Source organism: Paramisgurnus dabryanus, chromosome 22 (genome assembly GCF_030506205.2).
Source record: "Paramisgurnus dabryanus chromosome 22, PD_genome_1.1, whole genome shotgun sequence".
NCBI classification, from domain to species: Eukaryota; Metazoa; Chordata; class Actinopteri; order Cypriniformes; family Cobitidae; genus Paramisgurnus; species Paramisgurnus dabryanus.
In genome coordinates this window covers 11,362,313-11,387,453 of record NC_133358.1, presented here as the reverse complement: position 1 = coordinate 11,387,453, position 25,141 = coordinate 11,362,313, and the positions used below count along the sequence as shown (strand labels likewise).

The window sequence follows — 25,141 nt, the reverse complement described above, 5'->3', positions numbered from 1 at the left end:
ATAAAAACTATCAGCACAATGCTCACCACTATGATTTCCCTTATCTAATGTGTTAATATTTTTTATTGTAACAATTTATGATTTGCAAAAATAACTGTTGCATCTGTGTAGATTAGATAAGCAAAGTGTATGCGCGTTGTGCACGCTATACATTATGGTCAAGCATGCCCCCTAATAGCATAATGAACAACGCGCAACGCGCCACTGACTTTAAACTTTTTTTTTCTGGTCAGTGGCGCAATTGTTTTTTGAAACTGCAAAATAGCATCAGGTATGGTTTGCGCCGGAACACGCCTCCTCTTTTGCGCTGAACCGCCCAGGGAGCGCAAGTTCATTCCCTAGTTTGCCGATGTGCGTCTGTGGAGGGAAAAACCCGCTGTGCGCTGATGCAAAATACGAATGATACATGTGTCACTGACAAAGTCAATTGCGCTGGGTGCAAGATAGGGCCCATTGTGTTAAATGTGTACAATTGATAAATATGACCCAGTCACGTGTGAAAACCGAATCACAAAAAGTCTTTTTTCATGATTTACCATTTTCTACATAAAATCATCCTACATAAATGTAAATAACCTAATTTAAAAATGTAACCTTGATATCTTTAAAGGGGACATTTCACAAGACTTGTCAAAATGTTTGTTAAATAAATCTTTGGTGTCTGCAGAGTACATGTGTGTACGTGTGAAGTTTTATCGTGTCATTTTATATTTTGTTTTCTCATCGTTGTTTTCTATTTTTTGACCCTTGTTGCTTGGGGTTTGCACTTCAGGGCCACCGTAGGTTTGGGTTAGAATCACTTTCTGTGACATCCTAACCCAAACCCAAACTCTAACCCCAACTCCAGGCGAGAATAGTTTTAAAATCAGAAGAAAAACATGAACTAATGCATAAAATTACACCCTAACGCACACCCCGAATCTAACCCAATGATTTAAAAATAGGAAAGAACGATGTGTGTGTGTGTGTGTGTGTATGGAGTTTAGATGATTTAGATAATGTTGTGATCACTTCTGTATTTGTCTTCATTGTTGGACAGCGTTGATGTTAATATGTTGGTAATATTGTAAGACCCCAGGAAGAATAGCTGCTATCTTTATGGAGTAGCTAATGGGGATCTAAATTTAAATAAATAAACAATGAGGAAAACATATAAAATGACACGATAAAGAAAGTCGTGGCACAGACACGAAAAGCCATTGATAGAAATTCGTGCTGGGAAGGACGAAAAAGACATTCGTCTTCAGAGAAACGAAAAACAGCTGAAATTCGTGTCAGCAAACACGAATAAATTAATCAAAATTTTCTTTACTATAACACAACTTGCCGTGAGACTGTGTTAATTTGGAATCTGCACTCAATCTTGTATAAAATAAATGTGTATATGATTGTAAAGTAAAATAAAGTCTATAATCTTTAAAAATCATGTGTTGCCATTTTTTAATGTTCCCCTCTGGTTAAACACTGGCGCCTCATTGGCCCCCCTAGTAAAATTTGTCTAGAACTGCCACTGTGTGGAATGATTCAAATGAATGTCTTTGTGTCAGTTTATTGTTTAAAATGGTCCGCAAATGTGTGTATCACATATGTAACAGGTGACCTTTCAATATTATTACGTAATACTTAAGGTCACACTGGTGTGTCACACAGTTAGTGCAAGATATTTTAGTTTTTGCAAACATGACGATTGTTTTGCTAGATTATTATCTTTTCTTATGCCCCAGTTGGGATCATTTAGAGCCCTTTAAAGGTCACGTTTTTCGTGATCCCATTTTTCAAACTTTAGTTAGTGTGTAACGTTGCTGTTAGAGCATAAGTACCTGCAAAATTATAAAGCTCAATGCCAAGCGATATATTTTCTTTAACCGAATTTGAGCAAAAAAAAACGTGGCCTTTAAAGCTGCATTTGTAAAACTGTACACTGTTGAGGTCCACTAAACTCCATTATATGGAGAAACATTCGGTAATGCTTTCCTCAAAAAAAAAAAAAAATAATAATTTCTTCTCGACTAAACAAAGAAAGACATCAACATCTTGGATGACATGTGGGTGAGTAAATTGTCAGGATATTTTTTTTCTTGAAAGTGGAGGAAACCTCTAAGTTTTGATAACATTGGACAGCATTGGATGAATTATACAATAATCTTGGCCGTTTTCGGGGTTTAAATAAACCCTCACAAGCGTGCAAGTCATCTTCACCACTCAGCCTTCATTAAATGTGATACGCTACCCTCACTTTATTTATATTATTGTCAATGTGTCGAGTTGTCGTGTCCCGCCATGTATCCCTAATGACGTCTACTAGACCGCAGTTCAAGAGTGAGGCCGGGCAGGAGGTGTCCCAGCGGCCAGCCACAAAACAAATTGATTATATAAATATTGGCCTGCCCGCAGGTGTCTGCACTTTTCCCCGCAGGCAATCTCCTAATGGCTGGTGTGTCAACGGCACACAGGCAGGGAAGCCCCTGTTTACTGTCACCGCACTTATATTCCCAACCCGTCACTTACATTACAGCCAACCAGCATCCTGCTGGAACCAGCACCCGGCCTTCTCTCTAGGAAGCTTTAATGGTGAAAAACATTGCGATAAACGCAACGGGGGTGACGCAGAACAGGTGCACCATTTGTGATCTCTTTTTGGGAACTGCTGCATCTAAACCTTGGTGGCTGTTTTTTCTATTCAGAGGAGTGAGCATCCAGGTGTGCATTTAAAAGGTTGGCTGAACTAAAAATTAGCATTCTGTCAATGTTCGCTTACGTTGATCTGATGTCATATGAATTTCTTTCTTCTGTTGAACACAAAAGAAGTTGCTCTTTTTTATACAATGTGAGGAAATAAGAACAGGTGCTGCCAAGCTTAAAAAAGCACTACATACACTCACCTAAAGGATTATTAGGAACACCATACTAATACTGTGTTTGACCCCCTTTCACCTTCAGAACTGCTTAATTCTACGTGGCATTGATTCAATAAGGTGCTGAAAAGATTCTTTAGAAATGTTGGCCCATATTGATAGGATAGCATCTTGCAGTTGATGGAGATTTGTGGGATGCACATCCAGGACACGAAGCTCCCGTTCCACCACATCCCAAAGATGCTCAATTGGGTTGAGATCCGGTGACTGTGGAGGCCATTTTAGTACAGTGAACTCATTGTCATGTTCAAGAAACCAATTTGAAATGATTCGAGCTTTGTGACATGGTGCATTATCCTGCTGGAAGTAGCCATCAGAGGATGCGTACATGGTGATCATAAAGGGATGGACATGGCATTTAAACGATGCCCAATTGGCACTAAGGGGCCTAAAGTGTGCAAAGAAAACATCCCCCACAACATCACACCATTGCATTAATGAGAAATTAAACAGGTGTTCTTAATAATGCTTTAGGTGAGTGTATTTTAGTGCATATTAACATATTTTAAGTCCCAATTAATGCATTATTGCATTGCATAGCATTTATCGCACATTACATTTGTCTTCAGTATCGTACAGCCCTAATAGCAGAGTCCACAACATCTGATGAGATGGATAGATGGGTGCCATATCCACGTGCATGGTGGAATATGATGTTATGTTGTGTAAAAGCAGGGAAGGATGCTTGGTAATGAGGGAAAGTGAAGGAGGCAGACATGCTGCGGTGAGTTATTGGAGCTAAGCTAAAGAGATCCTGGAAGTGCACCGGAAAGAGGGCGCGTGTCAGCGAGCGAGCCCCAGGGTAGAGCACCTGAACACAGCACACACCCGTACTAATGAGTGCCTGCCTCTCTGAGCCCACCAGGGACCTCCCCTGCTCAGCGCACGCTCCAGATCTCACCCAGCACACTACAAACACTTTATAAATACCAGCCGACACGCTACGACTGCACTGCAGAATGCGTAAAAAATAAATCAGACGGTCCAAACCTTCATTAAGATTCAACACCAAGCGAAAGTGTCATAAAGCTTTAAAGTTTTCTTTCTTTCCCTCGACTTTTTCCGAGATTGCGTTCGTCGTGTCAGGCGAGTCAGACGAACGCATGATTCTGTATAATTACAAGCAAATTACATTCATTACCATAATTTACATCTCATCACCAATCCAATTATTAGTTGCCCTGACCTCTGCTGAATGCTATTTTTTTTAAATAATCAAACGTAAAAGATGGGGTCTCGTTCTCCCCTTTCCCACTTGCATTAAAGAACAATCAATGCAAATTCCGCAGACGAAAACTCTGAGTATCCGTGATTATACGCTCCGTCAGTCGGGCTCAAGGGCCATCGCGACGCAACTGCAGCTGTGATTTTTTCCCGTCATTGCTGTGAGTAATGTGCTCATCTCCGTTCGCTTTGGGTACAACGGGGTTTAAGTCTGTTTTCTGTGGGAAGTTGTTACGAACAGCCTTCACTATTTATCTATCATCAATATTAGACGGCGAGAAAAAGCTGATGAGGAGAGGAAGTTATGTAATCAAGCCGGTCATCGAGGGCAAACCCTGTGATTCAGAGTCTTGTTAGAGAGTGGAAATAGATTACTGTCAGTACGCTACGCATGAAAAATGAAAAGACGTGAAATACTTTAAGAAAGCTGAGAGTCTTGCGGTGTCACATGCTGTTGTGCATCAAGTACAAAAGATTTTAAAAAATGGTCTCTAGATGTCTTTGAGGCGGTACCCTTTCATAAAGTACATATTTGCACCTAAAGAGTTCATATTATTACCTCAATGGTAGATATTGGTAGCAAATGTATACAAATCCTTACCTAAATGGGTATCTGAATATATAGCATACATATATTCTCTCTGCATGAGATACCTGTCAGTGACACAATGAACTGTTATACTATATACGACCTATATACTTATAATATTGATGGGTTATATAGCTGTGACATCATAATGAAGGTATGAAGAGGTGAATTAAATCAGGTAGGACGCCACTGAAGGCTTAAGCCAGATTTTAAGTCTGTTTTATTACGTGTACGCAAACGTATGTGCAGGGTCAAATGCACAGCTTTGCAGAGTACAGGTTATTTGACTCGTGCGTGTACACAGACGTTCGACGCATGCGCATTGCAACAAACTGCCATGCATCTCTTGGGCTACTTACTACATTCTCCTGTACGTGCATGCGCGACTGTAGACGAGTTTTTAAATTGTTATTAAGACAAAGGTCAGGACCTGAATGATGTTATTAAGAGCGACACGACTCGAAAACGATCTTCCTCGCGCTGACACATCTGAAGCACGCACACAGGCAAGTGAAGCCGATATATGCACACATAGACAGAATTGCAGTTTTAAAAATATTTGTTTTGACAAGAATTCATGCAGATATAATCTGTTATGTCTTAAGTAAATGTTTGATTAATTGGAAAAATAGAAAAATATCTGATGTGTAACATTATATTAGATCCTTGCATTACAGTAGATCTTAAAAGCTGTCTGTCTTAATGTCAATTAAACAAAAGAAAAAAAATGTTTTTGAACCTTAAAAAATCTTTAACTGGATTTTATTCTTAATTATTTTTGCTGACTCTTTCATTCATAATAAACATACATTTGCATAAATCATCCATATTTGTCCATGCCCATGTTGATTAGAATATTAAATTATAATTAAATATATATATATATATATATATACACAGTATGTATGTAAAATGTGTGATTAAGTTGTGATTAATCACAAGTTAAAGGATAATTCCGGTATTTAACACTTTGAGTCTCATTTCTGGTTTGTTTTGGATGAACTACAGTGATGGACACAGAAATTTTGACAATGGGTCGTGTCTTGACTTTTTGACTTGTTTAGAAGCGTCTCTTGACTGCTTCAGAATGGAAGTCAATGACCATGCACAAACATGTCATTAAAACAACACTTAACGTTCATTTTCAAAACTGTACTACTCACCGAGTGGTTTGTGGTGTTCGTTGATGATTAGAAACAAGTTGTGTAGCAAAATAAAGTTTCTGTCGTGTTTTATTTGGCATTTTGTAAAATTCCATTGACTTCTCTTGGAAGACTCATTGCTCGCTGATATATCACTCCGCCGCTGGAAAACAGAAAAGTGGTCTGTTTACATGCGGTTGTAGTTTTTTCGCTCGGTTCCTCTTAGAATAAAATTTTCCCATATTTGATGGCACAGTGACCAGCTTTAGGTTTGAAGTTGAGCTCGATTGTGACTGTCTATACGCTAGACACCGAGCGTACTTGTATGGTAAAGTGGTTGTCGCCATCAAGTGGTCGGGAATGTGCTTACGCTTCAGACTCAAATATAAAGCGGAAGTATATACGCGGTTGTGAGGTATCTGAAAAAATAGTTCCACTATAGCAAATAACACGGATTGAAATCATACATTGCGCCAATATATTTGTTTTTAATCATCAACGAACACCACGAACCACTCGGTGAGTAGCACAGTTTTGAAAATGAACGTTAAGTGTTGTTTTAATGACATGTTTGTGCATGGTCATTGACTTCCATTCTGAAGCAGTCAAGAGACGCTTCTAAACGAGTCAGAAACTCAAGACACGACCCATTGTCAAAATTTCTGTGTCCATCACTGTAGTTCATCCAAAACAAACCAGAAATGAGACTCAAAGTGTTAAATACCGGAATTATCCTTTAACTCATGACAATCATGCGATTAATCTACATTAAAAAGTACAGATTGACAGCCCTACTATAAATGGATGAAATGTAACTTGTTTAGTAACCTAAAACAGTTAAACAGCTTGAATATTGCTCATCCCTTCAGATGAATATCCATCTATTTATAAAGTGATTTTAGTGTAAATCCACTAAGACATGGGAAAGATATAAAAATGTTCGGGATTCGTGTATTATGGTGGCACACAAACTCAAGCATGCACACATATTTTGAGGTGAATAGGCCTCATGCTGGCAGCATTCACACGGAAGAGGGAATTCACACATTGGGTGTGCTCGACTCCAGATCTCCCTCTGTGCCAGCTTTGAGCCTACAACAATAAATAAAAGCGACATACAGAAAAGCCAGCTAACATGGGAACGCATTCACCTCTTTTACTTCAGTGTGTGCATGTACTGTATGTGTCTTTAAAGAGACTGAGAGGATTTGTTTCACAATCGCTGCCCTATTTTTCTAACACCCACATGTTTCTACACACACAGTATTATCAAATTAGAAATGGATCCACGTTCTCCAAAGCTTTATTCTTTATTCGATCACAAGATCGGGACTAACTAATATATATTCAAATGAGGTTGTGCGTGCACAGACCGGTGTGAACTGTCAGTGTTAATCATAGCAGTAGACTTTCGTCTCTTCACACCTGAATGAATGTGTCTCACTGTTCTGTAGCAGAAGATCCCCTGACAATTTCACCTGCCCATTCAACCCAGCCTTCATGTCAAGGTCAGTCCCCGTACGTCCAGTGTCAAACACAACAGAAAGCTGGCAACTCCCGAGTAACTCAAATATCACAGCAATGACTAAACAGATTCCAGAAATACATTTAGGACAAATAAAAAAAAACAAAATAAAAAAGTTTCACAGTCTCACCATTTTTATACTTTTTCTTGACATTACAATAAATATTTGGTGAGTACTAAGACTGTCAGCCCAGTCTCATAAAATGCGTTTAAATAGCATGCAGTGTAAAAAGTTGTGCAATACATACGCCAAATTTTAAATTTTGCGTGCATATGATAGATACCCCAGTCCTTCCTGTTCACTTTATACGGCACATGTTTTCGTGTATTGGTTTCTAAAACTTTTTTTAACATTATCGCTTGGGTTTGGGGTTAGAGCAACTTTTTGTTACATAAAATGACCAAACCCTAATTCTAACCCCAACTCCAAGCGACTATGGTTTAAAAATAGACAAAAACATGAAAAAACCTATATATTAAACGACACCCTAAAGCAAATCCCAAATCTAACACCAAACCCAAGTGACAATGGGTCTCATTCACTAAGCATGCGTACGCCCAAAATTTGTGCGTGAGATGAGCCTATGGATGTTTTCACGAACAAATCGTGATTCGACAAAAACTTTCGTATCAAAATTGATTCTAAATGTATGCAAAAATTCAAGAAAACCTATAACCAATAGTCATGTACGCTATAATCAAATACTAGGCTGTAATTATAATGTATATAATATATAAAATTGATATATAATAGTATATATAGTTGATATATAAAATTTACATAATTATATTTTGTATTAGTAAATGAAAAAACAGAATTCTTAGTGCTTATGTTTTGTTGAGATTAGCTTTACTGTTTTACGCTACGTGTTTTAACACATTTGGCATATTTTATTTAAACCCAGTTCTTCTACATCTTTGTACCATTAGTTGTTATTGTCTGTTTTTCGATAGTGTTGATACTCTTACAGACACAATTATGATGATTACTGCTTTTATCTTACCGAATGTAGTATCAGCAATAACATGCTCGCGCTGAATGATGTGTCTTATTTGATAACTTTCAGTTTCCATGTTGCCAGATATTAGTACGAAAAACAAGCAAAAATAATTGGCCTTAAAAAACAAAGTTCGCCCAAAACATTGTATTTCAGAAATAAATCAGATAAATTGCTAATACTAACCTATAAGTACAGATAGATTTCCAGGTTGGAAGTAACAAAAAACATGAAATCATAAAAACATAAAAGGCTTAACTTACTAAATCACAAATGATGATACAAAACAGCTGTGACTTAACTCTATTAATAAAGATGCACCTGCTGATTTAAAAAAAAAAGTGCTATAATTCAGAAGCAAATAAAATGTGACCCTGTCTGTCAAATCCAGACTGAAGTCTTATAATCTTTGATCATTGATTTTAATTATAAATATTAATTATATCAAGGTTATATTTTCACACAATGTTCTTTACATTATGTTTACATGATTTTATGTTGAAACCAATAAATCAATCACAAAAAATGACTTTAGCTGGGTTTTTACAGACAGGCTCACACGAGTCAGGAGGTGGAATTGGACTTGGGTGTGAAGTAGCGTGCAAAAGCAGTTGCACATGTAAACGCATTGTAACTTACTGGTCCTGAGCGCAGATGGTGTGACCTCAATCTCACTGGTGTTGAGCTCGCCTGCGCTGAAGAGCTCTGGACTCTGGGTTCCTGTGGAGCTGGCGCTGGTGCCGTCACCTCCATGGTGTGGGTCCTGCTCCTCGTAGACTGCTATGAGCTGAAGAGAGAGCAAGACCATTAGTTCTACTGTACATCATTTGTTCAAGTTAGTTTTATTTCTTCTCTGTTGTATTAATAAAGTACAACAAAGAGCTGTTTCCCAGATCAGGGTTAGATTAATCCTGGACTAAACCTCCTTAGTTACTGTATATTAGGACACTTAAGTAGTTTTTACAAACAAACCTTACAAAACAATACTGGTGTGCATCTTGAGACAAAACAATAGCACTGATATACACTCACCTAAATGATTATAAGGAACACCATACTAATACTGTGCATTCGCCTTCAGAACTGCCTTAATTCTACATGGAATTGATTCAACAAGGTGTTGAAAGCATTCTTTAGAAATGTTGGCCCATATTAATAGGATAGCATCTTGCAGTTAATGGAGATTTGTGGGATGCACATCCAGGGCACGAAGCTCCCGTTCCACCACATCCCAAAGATGCTCTATTGGGTTGAGATCTGGTGACCGTGGGGGCCATTTTAGTACAGTGAACTCATTGTCATGTTCAAGAAACCAATTTGAAATGATTCGAGCTTTGTGACATGGTGCATTATCCTGCTGGAAGTAGCCATCAGAGGATGGGTACATGGTGGTCATTAAGGGATGGACATAAAACAATGCTCAGGTAGGATGTGGCATTTAAATGATGCCCAGTTGGCACTAAGGGGGCCTAAAGTGTGCCAAAACATTACCCACAACATTACACCACCAGCCTGCACAGTGGTAACAAGGCATGATGGATTCCTGTTCTCATTCTGTTTACACCAAATGCTGACTCTACCATCTGAATGTCTCAACAGAAATCGAGACTCATCCGACCAGGCAACATTTTTCAAAAATTTAACTGTCCAATTTTGATGAGCTTGTGCAAATTGTAGCCTTTTTTCCTATTTGTACTGGAGATGAGTGGTACCCGGTGGGGTCTTCTGCTGTTGTAGCCCATCCGCCTCAAGGTTGTGCGTGTTGTGGCTTCACAAATGCTTTGCTGCATACCTCGGTTGTAACAAGTGGTTATTTCAGTCAAAGTTGCTCTTCTATCAGCTTGAATCAGTCGGCCCATTCTCCTCCGACCTCTAGCATCAACAAGGCATTTTCGCCCACAGGACTGCCGCATACTGGATGTTTTTCCCTTTTCACACTATTCTTTGTAAACCCTAGAAATGGTTGTGCGTGAAAATCCCAGATTGTGAAATACTCAGCACCAACAACCATGCCACGCTCAAAATTGCTTAAATCACCTTTCTTTCCAATTCTGACATTCAGTTTGGAATTCAGGAGATTGTCTTGACCAGGACCACACACCTGCATTGAAGCAACTGCCATGTGATTGGTTGAGTAGACATTTGCATTAATGACAAATTGAGCAGGTGTTCCTAATAATCCTTTAGGTGAGTGTATGTTAAAATATGTCCGTGAAAGCTGCTTTCAGATAAGACAGTTCAAACAAGCATTTTATTATTGTACTAGACTTAAGCCCTGTTTGGGAAACCGTCCTTACATCTCCCAAAACATGGTAATACTGTGGTACTTTTTTTAGTGTATGACAGTAGATAACAAATGAAAACGGTGCATAAAACAGTAAATTATTAAAAAATATAAAATAAATTACGCACTGTGCTATGACACATTTGCAAGGAGAGTCTAAATTAAAGGGTGAACACAAATTGCTCATTGCCGTACGCTCGTGCACTTTGTAAAGCTGCCTCCATCTGAACAAAAGTAGAAAATTGCACAGGAACTAGCGGGGAGGTTAATTCATCAGCCTTTGTCCTGGTTTCTGCCGAAATTAACAGTGTTCATGCAAGGCAATACGTGAAACCAGCCAGTCACATGCGGCCCGTCAGACCCCGGCAAACACAGAGCAGCTATTGTGGAAATCTGTTTATAAGTAAATATCAGCCTCCTTTGGCTTGCTTTTGGGTATTTATCCTCAAATGTCGTCTCTTGCAGGCAGATGTGTGACCAGACAATTTCAGAGAGTGCTTGAGTTTACATTTTTCCACTTTCTCACATTTGAATATTGTTTACGATCAGTCTAATTTAAAGTGATGTTTCATTTATTCCTTTGGCCCAATTAAAGCGTATCAAATAAATCCACCACTGAGTCGACGGACGGTTTTATAACCATGACCACTGTTGGAGATTTTCAACTGGCTCTTTCTAATTTCAGATGGAATGACAGAACAAGGCAAACTTTAATACAGAATAGATGTTGATCAAGATAAACTTTTTAACACAACACGGCAACCATTGAACTGCAACACTCATGGTGTGATGTCCAAAAAAGCTCATGCAACAGCTAAGGAAAATAGTCGTTTATATGAAATGTAAGAAAAATTGTCAAAAAATGTTCCAAGCTGTTATTGGGGTGGTACCCTTTAAAAATGTCCTACTACCATTTAGGTACAGATATGTAAAAATGTGGCACTAATATGTATCTTTGAGACACTATATTCACTCTTAGGTACCAGTACCCTACTGAAAAATCCAGCAAAGACCAGCATAAGCTGGTAGCTGGTTTTAGCTGGTTTAAGGTGGCAGTAGCTGGTCTAAGGTGGTCCTCCCAGCCTGGCAAAGCTGGTGGGTCAGGTGGTCTTCCAGCCTGACCAGCAAAGTCCAGCTAGACCATCTTGAAAAGTGACCAAAACACAGCTAGACCAGCTTGCTACACCAGCAAAACCAGCTAAAACCAAGCTGGGAGACCAGCTAAAACTAGCTCCCTAGCTTATTCTGGTCTTAGCAGGATTTTTCAGTAAGGTATGAACCTTTAAACTACTAAAATGAACTCTTTAGGTACAAAGGTTATTAAAATGGTACTTTTCCCCAGAGACCATTGTGTGACCATGAAAGTCAGTGTGGGGGGCACCATGTCCCATCCCCATAATCACAATTTAACTTTGTTATTTCAACCCTTGACTGGGTAAAATAAAAAAAACAATCAAATCAACCTAAAATTTGTCCCTATTTGACCCAACCATAAGTTGAAGCAACTCAACATAGGATAAGAATGCAGTATTCCTCATGATTAGATGCATGTCTGTTCACTAATCCACATACACTCAAGTTTCTATCCTCCTCAGTACTGGACAGCCGCCACACAAACATGCACACTTGAGCCTAAAACTCACTCAAGCCTGCACTTGCAATCAAGCAGGGTATTTGTTTATAAATCACACAGCATTTACATGGTCTTGAGAGGATCATCTTTTGCCCTAAATGAACTGAAGCTCAATGAATGGCCTGTAAACGGCAGTTTTAGAGTCTCCGCTCTCTCAAGAATCCTCACAGGTCAAATCTCTTCTCAATAGAGAGGAAACAATGACAAATACATGCGTTATGAGGGAATACAATCACCAACAGTACTATGTCTTAACTGTGTAGCTTTGGGTTAGCACTGGAAGATGTGAAATCTTTTTGAAAAGGAATCAGAAATAAGTTATTTCCACTTTTGCTAGTTTAACGACAGAAAAAATGGTCTATGCGCCTGGAGCACAGTCTAAAATTGTTGTTCCTATTCTCGTAATGAGTAATGGGTGTGTTTTGGGCATAATGTGCAATAAACCAATGATAGACTGATCTCTCATCTTCTTTAAAAGCCAGTTTAAAAGCTATTTACAAGGCGGAGTTTGTAAGCGGAAAAACGGTACGCAGAGGAAGAAGACCACCAGTGTGATGTTAATAATTATTTTTTATCAAAACAGTTATTTTTGTAATTTAACTTTGGTTCTCTTTAATAGTCGTTATTTCAGTAATGGAGTAATACTTGAAACAAAGCAGTGTTTTTATTGCTGATAAAGTATGATGCATGATCATTGTAATCTCAAAAAGTTTTTTGAAAAGAATAATTTCTAAATATGCAATAAAGGTTTGCATAAGTAAAAATACTTTATTTGTAACAAACAGGAGATAAAAAATTACAAATGTGTAGTGTTTTGAAAGGGTTTTGAAAAATATTTCTTAAAAATAGTTTTCATCTCAATAGTTTTCAAGGTACAAAGTCATCATCTACAATAAATCTGTAAGATGGCATTTAAAATAACTCTAAATAAATGAAATATTAGTAAAAATTATTAAAAAAATCTACTTCCTTACCAGGCTACAGTTGAATCAGCTCTTCACACCTCCTAAAGTCTTGTAAACTGTCCTAAGTTATGTCTAAGAGCCTCTATTAGAATATTTTAATGTGCGTTGTTGTTCTGTTTATAAGCGTATTAACTTGACCTTTAAATATCAATAACAATATTGTGCCATTAAAGGTGACATAGAATGATTGAACGGGGGTATTTATCCTTGTTCTGTGCATAATGTGTCATTTACACTGGGGACGCTGGGGACATGTCCCCACCACTTTTTGAAATGGCTGATTTTTCCCCACCACTTTTTAAAAGCATTTGGTTAAAATGTTCTGAAAAATCAAACAATACCTGGTTTTTAGTAAAAATATCTAAAAATTCTTAAATTATGATGCTTTTCTTGATGAGCTCAAATCTAGTAAAATGTAAAATTTTATAAATTTATAAAAAACTTTTTTAGTTGCCTCAAAATAAAAACACGCCAACAATGCACCTGAACACACCTCTTTTTCAGACCAAAACCCCCATGGGTACACACCATACGCACGTAAACAACATGACTCTAAACGTGAAAATGATAACTGTGCCGAACTGAAACTAGCAAAAACACCTGAGTCGCACTTTGCGCTGCATTGCGCCGTGTGTATGATAGGGCCCTCAATCTGAAGGTGTTTGTTTAAATGATGAAAATCACTTGTGTAGAAAAGTAAAATGTAATGAAGAAAATTAATGTTAATAAATTTAAAATGAAAACAGCATAACATAACGCAACATAAAAGCAAAAAACAAATGGAACTTACTGTTTAAAAAAACATATCAGGATCTCATGAGAATTTGTACGTAAGTAGCTAATTTGTATAAATTTGTATATAGTTAATTGTACAAAAAACACACAATTATCATAAAAAACCCCAACCCTAACCCCAACGTCACGGGGCAATATCAAATCTTACAAAAATGTACGAATGTGATCGTACGAATTAATACGAATAAGCCACCTTCTAAAATACGTACGAATTGCCATGAGACAGCATTGGATGATTATAGGCAAAGGGTGACCGCACTAAGGAAGTTAAAATATAAATTTGATTTATTTTGGATGCTTTTAGTAACATCATAATTCCCATACAGCAGCTACATTTGTGTTATTCCATAGTTTTACTGTCATGTGGACAAACATATAAATGCAGAATTAGTATGTCTTACTAAACTTTTGAAAGGTACTGTACTACAAATGCTTCCAAATACTTATTTTTGCAAAGGTCTGGTTTTGGTTTATTTGATGCAATGTTTGCAATGCTCAAAACTTGCTCAACAGTGTAAAGTGTTATTCCTTTTTCTTACCAGCTAGTCTGTACTGAAGAAAGTCTTCTTTGTCCTTTACAGAAAAAAAGTATCAACGAATAAATGAGGAAAGACTGAATTGGGTCACAAGTAAAACATACAGTACACAAGAGTGAGTGTTTTTAGAAGCATCCCTGTTTAGAAATCAATAACTGTTTTATATTATAAACCCATTCCAGATCCCAAATGTGCAATATACATTCTAATTTCTGTGTATGGTCATAATGGCCAAGTAGATATAGATGTCCAGCCAGAATCTGACTATTCATCTGTTCTGCTCAGAAATGCTAATGATGGAAACAAATTCACTGGTGACAAATATTCCAGCAGTTGCACGCATAACTGTAAAGTGGGATGATGGATGAATTTCATTGTTTGACTGGAAAAGTTTGAGTGGTCACAGAGCTGTAGTACACACTTGCAGTTGACAGACAAATGAAAGCGAGTTTCTGTGGTCCAAAATAAACTTTTGCTGATCTACTTTAGTGAAACTATAGAAAGATACGTGAGGATTTTATTTCTCGTGTATTTGTTTTGCTGATTTAATGCAAGAAACAGTCCACATGTAATGTGTAACATACAGTACAATAAGGTTCATTAGTTAACATTAGTTAATGTATTAATATACAGTAACAGGAAAGAGTTAATGTATATAATATTATATAATATTTTATATAATAAAGACACCGGAGACATCGGCCAACCTCCATTTGCTCTCTATTTAATCTAATTGGCCAAATCCAATTTTTACTTGTGGTGTTGACTTGACCCAGACGTTGGTGGTCTACCCTGTGAACCCAAGGACACACCCGACACTTCGTCTACTGCAGACTGCTCGGACAACCACTCATGATCAGAGCGAACAAGACGGAAAACCAAAGGAGCAGGCTTCCCGATGCCTTTCATGACTGTTCCCTTTGATCTTGGGACTTTTGCAGCGGAGAAGAAGTGTCGGGTGATTACAGCAAGACCCTGACGTGTGGATCTGTCCCATTAATCGTGACGGCCAAGATGCCTTGTGATCTTCACAGACCCGACGTGGACATTCTGATCGCGTTATAGGTCCGGAATCATCGCACGGCAGAAACAACACTAGACATTAGCATGAGCAGAACCCCGTCGTGAGCTTCAAAAGATCTGCCGGAGCGCCGGGAAGGGTGTCGTTCAATAGCTATCAAACAAGTCATTTCAACCTTAATGGCTATGACAGCGAACAAGATAAAACCAGAGGGGAGCGAGACATTCCTTCAGCCATGCCCACAATTACGGCTAAGGCCTTGAAACGATTTGCCTGGCAAGTCGAACCACCAATTTTCTGCTGAGGATTAATAAAGTTTTATTCTTCATCAAATTCTCACCTCCAAACTGCATTTCAATGGGAACATGACAAACATTTTACGACTGAACCGCAAGAAACAGACCGGCCAGCCCCGCCAGGCAGAGCTAATGTAGAAAACTAGCGAAAGCTCAAAGTTACTCACCTCAATTTGATTAGCCACCGCGGCGAAATGTCCAATTGGCCAGTGAGTGTTTCAACACATTATCAGTTTATTTTTCTTTTTTACCTTTGTAAGTGAATCCGCTGGAAGCTCAAGGCAAAGGGATTAATGAAAGTAGATAATTTATTAAATGTCTTTGGGCTACAAGAAAAGTGTGAACAACTGGGTGAACTTATCATCAATAAAAAACTGCACCACAGAACGCTACAGAGCAGAAAAATCTTAACCAAGCACATAAAGTAAGCAAACAACAAATCACATCACATCTGAATGCTGTATACAGGCTTACAGCTTTAAGCAATTTAATTACAATAAGTCAATATTTGACTAGAACTGTATGGATGATTTAAGTACTGCTATTTATACTTAATCCTCAAAATTCTGCATTGTTTAAAGGTGCAATGTGTAACTTTTAAGAGGATCTCTTGACAGAAATGCAATATTATATACAAAACTATATTATCAGTGGTGTATAAAGACCTTACATAATGAACTGTATTGTTTTTTTACCTTAGAATGAGCCGTTTTATCTACGTAAACCTTTCTACAGTAGCCCTAAACGGACAAACTGCTCTATAATGCATGTTTGTCCTGTGGCGGCTATTGTAGCTTCTCTATGCGTTTCGAAAGAGAGGCCGTTGGCTGCATTTCACAATCTCATCACTAGATGCCACTAAAACACCTTTAATGCATTTTCAAAAGTAAATAATTAAGCAGTGTCAAGGTAAAAGCAGCTTGTAATATGCGTTGTTGGAGATGCATCAGCAGTGATGGAGGTAAATGGAGAGCGACTTCTGTGGCAGCTTCAGTTCAAAGTCAGTCCTCAACATTGTTCGTTTTTGCTTTATCGGCACAAGCGGTAATGCATATGAGGAAATGTGGTTAAAAAAACACAATATTTTCCACTGCTTTCCTCAAATGCACTGATTTTGTACAGAACTCATAGATCCGAAAAGCTCTCTGTCCCTGATTGGCAAGCAAATCTGTACGTTGTGATTGGCCTGAATTCATCTGATGTCAGCTGGAAATGTGGCGCTCCTTACCATTTTTAAAAACTTCACTCACGGCGCATTCACACGGGGCGAAAGCGTTAACGCTTGACGGAAGGCTTGTCTGAAGCGTGGCCAACAGCCAATCACAGTGGCTGCATCACATGCTCCGGTCTTCCATAAACATAATTGGCTGGCTGTGCTTAGGTTATTTGCATAAGGCAATCTGATTGGCTGACGCTTGCGTTGCCGCTTGAAAAGTTGAGAAATGTACAACTTGTGCCGCGAGCAACGGCAGTGACGCGGCGCAGACGGATCCACAATTTAGTGTGCCAACGCTTGACGTCACCCATTAACAGTGAATGGGAAGAGTCAACGCTTACTCCCCGTGTGAATGTGCCGTCACAGTGCAATGCTAACAGGAGTTAACTTACAGGCTGAGTCCGAAGGCTGAGTCTGAATCATGCCAACTTCCCAAACTCACTGGTATGGCAGTATCGCCAAATGCTTTAGACCTGCCAGGATGTCAAGGGTGGTTAATTTGATGGGGTTCTAATCCAAAATGGTCCATAGGAACGGCAGTTTAGTCCTAATGAAGGGTCATCAAAAACATATGGTGTATACTGTTCAGCAAAAAGAATTTTTGCACGTAGCGTAGGACTCTGATATAGTATAGGACTCTATTTATTTTTCTTGGTTCTTATTTACTCAAAATGCATTAGACCAGTTATGAATAATATTGCACATTTGGTAACAACATAAATTACTTTTTGTGATCAGAGTATTAACGGGAATTGACATCATGAAGTATAAAACTATATCCTTGAACTGCTTTGACTCTTTCCAAACATTTCCTCACATATTTTTTCATTATTTCACAGCAGGGTAGCGGTAGAAATATAACACTGGGCCCTTACTCAACTCGTGTCGTACCGCAGGTGGCTCAGATCAGGTTTATACAAGTTTAATAAGAGAGAGGAAGCATAAAAAATCTTGACCAAGACTAACACTGAAGTGTAAAATACATAGGAGAGCAGCCCCGCAAAGGAAAAAAAAACACATAGTAATACAGTACATCTCTACACTGCATGTTAAAGAAGCGAATGCATGCTGTTTTATTGTTGTAACTTTGGCAATGTGACTGTACTGGATGTAACATTGTAGAAAGCTAAAACTAAAAAGTATTAAACATCCTTATTATAAAGTGCTTTCTCTTTTTAAAGGCACCATTTGTTCATATTTATTACTCTGTAAGGTGATACAATGACACTATGAGGGAATCAGATTGTAATACTATAGTACATTGATAATATCAAAGTATTGAAATGAATAAATGTTTCCATGGTGCTTCAAGTGCTTTTAGGAAAACAAATATGAATACATTTGGTAAGTGGTACATTATATTAGTAAAGGGTCATTTTAAAATGTATTTTGACAGTCCACATCTTTCTTTCTTTCTTTCTTTTCATGGATGCTGAGCATTTGTCATCATTTTGTTGCAAGGACATCCATGAAAGACTGATATTTCATTTACTTTTCAAAGAAAGGTTACATACCAACTTGGCACACTCCCTATTCATTTTTTACAAACACAGTCTTCTGTCACTACCTCTTCCATCCATCAAACATCCATCAAACCTTAAACAATTTGTCAGTGATACCAAAAATCTAAGTTGAGATAAGATTTTTTTATGTAATACAATTCTGCCATTATGTAATGCACTGTAAAGTCCTGAAAAGTAAAAACTTGAAAGTCACACAAAAGTATTCTTGGTCATTGATGCGAGGTTGGGCATGGCTCTGTCACGCTTTACTGAACATTTCTCATCACACTTCAGCTTTTGAATATTTCATAGTTTTATCTACGCATTATTCCCGTCGTCCCGGCCTTCCTCATTCACGCCCATTATAGGCCTGTTCTGCTTCTCATTAACATCATCAAATATTCAGACAATAGGTCCAACCCTCTCGCTCCAAATCTCTCTTGTGTCTCACCTAATGCATATTTCACGAGTGCTGTGGTTCGGTGGTTGTGTCCAGTTAAGATAAGTCCTGCCTCCGGATAAATGCTAAAATACTGTAAGTTTGAAACATGGCACAAAATGACAGCGCAGTCAAACTTAACCTCTTGAAAAGCACCCCCATTCTGGCCCAAACCATAAAAAGACTTACTTTCACTAAAAGGGTTGTTTTTACTAAACCATTTAGAGTATAAGCATAACTATGTTATCATTAGAAGGAAGACACTTTGAGCTTCATTCTCCAGGTTTCAAAATTATTATAAGATAAAAATTAAAAAAGTTAGAAAGGCTTAAGTACATTGTAATACATTTTTTAATACTAAAAATATTAATGATAAATATGTGTGTGAAACCTAGAAATGCAATGATGCTAAAACCAAAAGTCTGAAGAAGTTATATTTCACGTTTGAAGTCAATAGGCCCAAAAATGAGGTTCTTGCGAGGGTTTTTGTAAGACTAGTGCCTTTTCTAAGTGCCAGTCAGCCCCAAAATAAAAGTCTTTTGTTTACATGCATACATGTTCGTTCTTATTATTATTCATCCTTATGTTAGCATATAAAATGCAGTTTCCACACCAGGAAATAAAACGTCACACAAAGATCGTTAGATTTGTTATATAATTGGCTACACGTTCTGTCTATCATTATTTTCCATGAAGTCATTGGAGGAACGAGCGAGTCAGATGACGTCACAAAATTTGACAGCGCTGTTTGGACATTATGTATTATACTCCCGCCTACTTTTACAAACAAAGTTTGAATGCGGATTTGAAAGCGAGTGTATCTCATATACACAACGTAACGTTACGACGTAAATAGTCCTCAGATTGTATATTATATTCTATTACAAGACGTTCATGTGAAATCTGATGTAAACAAAGGACAATATATCTATATTTCATGGATTATACGTATTTGTGGACAAAAATGCTCATTGGATGTACTTCATTGGAGAATTTTTTTGAGTTATTCACACATCTGAAACAGACTGGATTCGACTCACGATCGTTATATCAACACAAAGTTAAGAAGTCCCGTTTATATTTTGCATGTTGTCATCCGGACTTCTGTCACAAAATACTACATTTATGATGCTAGAGCATCTGTATCTCAAAACAGAGACCATACACTGATGCTAAACCCGTAGACCTTTTAAACAATGTATAGTAGCTTTATGAATGTGTTAGCATTTAGCTTAGCCCTGTTCATTCCTTAGGATCCAAACAGGAATGAATTAAGAAGCCACCAAACACTTCCATGTTTTTCTTATTTATAGACTGTTACATGAGTAGTTGCACGAGTAAGTATGGTGGCACAAAATAAAACTTTTGTTTGGAGCCATAGGAATGAATGGGGCAAGGCTAAATGCTAAGACATTTAAAGATGCAGTTTGTAAAATTTTCGCCGCTAGATGGCGCCAGATCAAACAATAACAATGATGTTGTTTACTGACGCTCTGAAGCAGCGTGGAATTATGGGATTTGTAGTCTTTAACTCAACCACTGATGGCCATCAATCAGACGCGAACGAGAAATCACGTAAGGTAATCAAGTCTTATAAATGTTGCGTTTGATGACATCGTTTATTTCATTATGTAAGTTTATATGTGATGTTCAAAACGAAATTGTTAGTCATATTGATATTACAGTATTAGTCCAAATTCGATGGTAAACACAGCACAGAATTAAGTTTTCAACTTACAATCTACAATGATTTTTGACATAATGTATTGACAGTACAAATCTTATTGTGAAGTGTCTTAAAATGACCATTTATATTGCTGTACAATACCTTTGATGTGCATATCGTCCGCGGGAAGACGCGCTGATTACAATCTACACACTAATGTTGTGATCAATATAATAGCATACGTTTTTTGAAGGGTTACGAATCAAAACAACTCACCCATCGCGTAAAACACAAGCAGGATCAGAATATCGGTCTAGTTAAATGTTGTCGTGAAGCTCTCTCCATCCAGATAATGCAACAAATTGATCCTCCCTTGTTTTGTTCCAAACTCTTCTTGGGTCGTTTGGTTGGCCCGTACGCTTACAGGAGCTGACACAACCAGCGGCAGACGGTACAGAGATATCCATAAGTTCATAAGCAAGCGCGTAGCCCGACAGGCGCTATCGCATAGTTCCGCATTTGTCCACAACACTGGCTCGCTGCGTCCGAAAACTCAAGACAGTGAGGACTTGTTGCCTCGCTGCCTCATGAGGCCATGACTTCGGCTTCGGAGGCCTGAAGGCCGCTCAGAGAAAGGCTTTCCGACGCACTTCAAAGGCAGCGTGTTTGAAATATAAACAGAGAGCGCCTTTGTGATAACTAATCACATATTTGAAAACTACAATACTAATTTCTCGCTAGAAATGCAATTAAAATGCTTAAAAAGCGAAAATATACGTTTATTTTCACTAAATTTGTGCTCCAGCTGATTCCTTGGCCGCCATTTTATTTGTTCGAGCTCGACCACTGTTGTCATGTGGTTTACGTCAGTAAAGGCGGTGACAAAGGGTCACATGGATATTAACGTCATTGACAGGAGACTGCACTGCCCCGTGTCAATGTTTTGAATGGAAATTTTCTCATGATTTACAAGTAGTTGAAAACATTACAGATATTGATAGTAATCAGCTGGACAAAATATATAACACTGGCCTAGTGGTTTTTGGACATTTTACTGCAAATATCTTACAAATTGCACCTTTAAGAAGCGCTGTACAAAGATTAAGTGCACGCATTGAAAAAAATAGGTATGTATTCATTCATCTAAGTTGAGGTAAGAACATAGTAAAATATTGGTGTTTCTCTTTAAATTCTCAATTTCAAAATACAAAAATACACTAAACATCACAAATCAACATATCAGCTGGTAGACCCCGTTGTGTCACTGTATTCCACCTTAATTCAACCTATCTATATAATAATGCATTGCCTGCTGATTCCTGCCTCTTGTAGATATGGTGAGACAGGTATTATTTACACCTGAAAGTGATGATGAAAAGAAAAATAAGGCTTTAGCTTTGGAGGTGGGGAAGCGAAGTTTAAACAGATTAAAGACTCATCCTTTCAAATCCACTTGGCCAAGATTTTTAGCGCTGCCCTTTGAAGTTTCTCCTGAGCTGCGAGAGTCGAGGGAAATGAATTCATTCGCCTTTCTATGCCTGCGTAACTCTGCTACCTACACACTGCTGACAGAATGTAAAAATTCCAATAAGCTTTCCTTCTCTCCGCTACGTTAATGAAATAAACCCTCGGCCGTCTGTATTGCTTTATTTGGGGCAAAGGAAAAATACAGAACTGTTGCAGACTTGTTAGACCTTTAGCTATGAAGTGAGGAGTCACGAAAGTCGGGTCGACAAAAAGAAAGAAGATGGAGAAGTCAAAACAATTACAGGGGCCTGTGGGAAGCAGAGCTCAAAATATGATATAGATCGTGCTGAGAGTGCTAACCGCAGCCCTGTGTCTTTCAAACATGCTCGAAAGGAAGAGATTCTGCCAATGGCATCAAGGGTGAAATTGGGGAGATTGATTTCACATGCTTTCATTTCACTGCTTAAAAAGATTTTTTCTTAAAATGTTAACTACCTTAAGACCACCATTAAGCTGGTTTAGCTGGATTTTACAATAGGGTTATAAAAAGAAAACCGTTTGATTTAATTCACTATCCAGGCCTAGTGGATCGATACAAGACACAAATGTTATGTCTGAGCGAAAGTTTTTAATAACGCGATACTCTTGTTTACATGAAATGAATTAGCGCGAGTGCCAACAGACTCTCTCTTAGGTAACCGAACTGTTGTTTATGATATCCTCTATTGATTCTCTCAGTGTTGTGATTCATCTTGCTGTCTAAATATAGTTTCCAAAAGCACTTCCAGGTGCCATTTGTGCCAAGCGCTTTTATGAAATGAAATAAATCAAATAAGTTCGCCTGCAGTGGGCTCCTCGCCGTCCAATCGTTTCTGTTCTCTTCTCAACTTTATTCACATTCAAACGGCAGCGTCCACGTCTTCCTTTCATACACACACCCAGTCTATTGTGCGTATCAGTTCAAACACAAGCATTATAAGAACCAATATAAAAAAGTGCTTGTCAGAGGATGTGCCCTTCAATCCTTCATTGGTTATGCACGAAATCCAAGAGGAAAGTAATTAAATCGCCGACCAGGGATGAAGGAGCTGCTGAGGGAAAAAGATGGAATGAGGAAAAAGAGGAAGAAAAGAAACGTCTTCAGACGGCTCAGACCCCAGAGTCACAACGCTATTGCTCACTCATGTGCATGTGGGCTGTTTTGAACCGTCTGTCCTTGACACACAAGAGTGAATCACCCGTTCAACTCGGCCTCGTACCGAAGGCTGACTCTCGGGCAGTGGACCTGACCATCTTTGACAGTTTGACACAAAGTGTCCAAAAAAACATGATGTGTGTAAACAAATCTCTAGCACAACACAGTTTTTTATAAACCATGCCAGTGAGATTTTTAGCACTTGTGTTCAGACATTTTGGATTACTTTAAAAATAATCGATCTGCTTTATCTGCTTTATGGAGCTTGGCCATGCCGAGCCCCATTAAAGTAAATAACGATGTAATTTAAGTATAAAATTGTTTGTTTTCATCTGAAGAAAGTCATATGCATCTGGGATGGCATGAGGGTGAGTACATAATGAGAATTGTCATATTTGGGTGTACTATTCCTTTAAGATGTGACTTTGGCTAGTTGTAAAAATCACTAATCCCAGAGTATTGTATGTACAATATTAATAGTGAAGTTGGTTATCCAGTTGAAAAACCTAGAGGTGGTTTCCAAGACAGGGTCTAGATCAGGGGTGTCAAACATACGGCCCACAAGGTGTCCAGATTAATCCAGGACTGGGCCTTAGTTATATTAAAGAACACATATTTCATTGCTAAAACAATGTTATTTTGTGTATTTTGTATAATACAATTTGTCCGTGTGGTTTATGGTTCAAAAACACATTATTTTACCCTTCCTAAAACGCGTTCATTTAGTACAAAACTCATCAATTTGAAAAGCTCTGTGTCTCTGATTGGCCAGCTAATCTGTACGTTGTGATTGGCCTGAATACCTCTGATGTCAGCCGGAAATGTGACGTTCCTTACCATGTTTGAAAGATTCAGTCACAATGCAATGCTAATAGAAGTTAACTTACAGGCTATGAGTCCGAAGCAGGAGGAATTATGATAATGTCGATCTTGTCTACATAGATATGTATAAAGGCTAGATGTCTCGCCCTCGCTGCTGGCCAAATGAGTGGAACGTCCGCATTTTGGCAGCCATCTTACCACAGGGCGCTCGCTCACTCGTAGCATTAAGTTTTAAAGCAACACCAAAGAGTTTTGGCTCTTTGCTCCCCCTACAGGTAAGAAGCGTAATTGTCCATTACCCACTGTCATAAATACTGAGGCATAGCTGGCTCTGATTGGATTGTAGGTCTGCCGTAAAGCAAGTTTTTGTAGTATTCACTCGGACTACAGGACCACTACCCGATGTTTGGAAACTTCTTTAGTGCGGTTTTGGCCGATAGAGGGCTGCAAAGCGAATGTGAAAGTGCTGTTCACCCTGTTTAGAGTGGATGAACGACTGAAACTGTTTTGGAAGCGTTATTTTAAGGTAAAAAAACTCTTTGGTGTTACTTTAATGATGCAGGTACTTTTAAATGACCATTACTTGCTTAATTTTTTTTTACAGATTTTCAAACGGTTTGGTTTGTTAAAAACGTCAAAGATGTACCTATGACAATGCATACTTATACTAAAAATAAATAAAAATTAATGAAACATGTTAAAGCATCCAGAATTATAGCTACGTTAATAACGTTTGTTAAAAACCAAACTGTTTGAAAATCGGTAGAAACTTTAGCAAGTTATGGTCATTTAAAAGTACCTGCACCATTAAACTCAATGCTGCGAGTGAGCGAGCTGACTGAGGTAAGATGGCCGCCAGGTGATGCCGTTAAAAGACTCCGGCGTAAGACATCTAGCCTTTATACATATCT

At 38.2% G+C, this 25,141-nt stretch overlaps 1 protein-coding gene across 3 annotated transcripts in view; it reads right to left on the bottom strand.

The window, feature by feature from the left end:
• The window catches only part of pard3aa (par-3 family cell polarity regulator alpha, a), a 556,247-nt gene that overhangs the window by 337,892 nt on the left and 193,214 nt on the right, over positions 1–25,141 (bottom strand). For all 3 annotated transcript variants that reach the window (XM_073813113.1, XM_065294770.2, XM_073813112.1), the window contains exon 3: positions 9,033–9,180. In XM_073813113.1, the coding sequence (XP_073669214.1) occupies positions 9,033–9,180 (148 nt within the window). The remainder of the gene's footprint in view (positions 1–9,032; positions 9,181–25,141) is intronic.